This window comes from Tupaia chinensis, unplaced genomic scaffold (assembly GCF_000334495.1).
Source record: "Tupaia chinensis unplaced genomic scaffold, TupChi_1.0 Scaffold138464_1, whole genome shotgun sequence".
Lineage (NCBI taxonomy): Eukaryota > Metazoa > Chordata > Mammalia > Scandentia > Tupaiidae > Tupaia > Tupaia belangeri.
Window position 1 is genome coordinate 361266 of NW_006198360.1, and position 752 is coordinate 362017.

General features: G+C 66.6%; 1 protein-coding gene across 1 annotated transcript in view; it reads left to right on the forward strand.

Moving 5' to 3' along the window:
* Positions 1–2: 2 nt before the first annotated feature.
* The window catches only part of SKI (SKI proto-oncogene), a gene marked incomplete at its 5' end in the record, with an annotated part of 94672 nt that continues 93922 nt past the window's right edge, over positions 3–752 (forward strand). The window contains 1 exon segment of the mRNA XM_006161366.2: positions 3–554. Within this exon segment, the coding sequence (XP_006161428.2) occupies positions 3–554 (552 nt within the window).

Sequence of the window (752 nt, forward strand, 5' to 3'; positions counted from 1 at the left end):
CCCCGCCGCCCGTGCTGCCCGGGCCCTTTTTCATGCCGTCCGACCGCTCCACCGAGCGCTGCGAGACCGTGCTGGAGGGCGAGACCATCTCGTGCTTCGTGGTGGGCGGCGAGAAACGTCTGTGCCTGCCACAGATTCTCAACTCGGTGCTGCGCGACTTCTCGCTGCAGCAGATCAACTCAGTGTGCGACGAGCTGCACATCTACTGCTCGCGCTGTACCGCCGACCAGCTGGAGATCCTCAAAGTCATGGGCATCCTGCCCTTCTCGGCGCCCTCGTGCGGGCTCATCACCAAGACGGACGCCGAACGCCTGTGCAACGCTCTGCTCTACGGCGGCGCCTACCCGCCGCCCTGCAAGAAGGAGCTGGCCGCCAGCCTGGCGCTGGGCCTGGAGCTCAGCGAGCGCAGCGTCCGCGTGTACCACGAGTGCTTCGGCAAGTGCAAGGGGCTGCTGGTGCCCGAGCTCTACAGCAGCCCGAGTGCCGCCTGCATCCAGTGCCTCGACTGCCGCCTCATGTATCCACCGCACAAGTTTGTGGTGCACTCGCACAAGGCCCTGGAGAACCGGACCTGCCACTGGGGCTTCGACTCTGCCAACTGGCGGGCCTACATCCTGCTGAGCCAGGACTACACGGGCAAGGAGGAGCAGGCTCGTCTGGGCCGCTGCCTGGACGACGTGAAGGAAAAGTTCGACTACGGCAACAAGTACAAGCGGCGGGGGCGCCCGGGGCGGGTCACCCAGGGCGCCCCC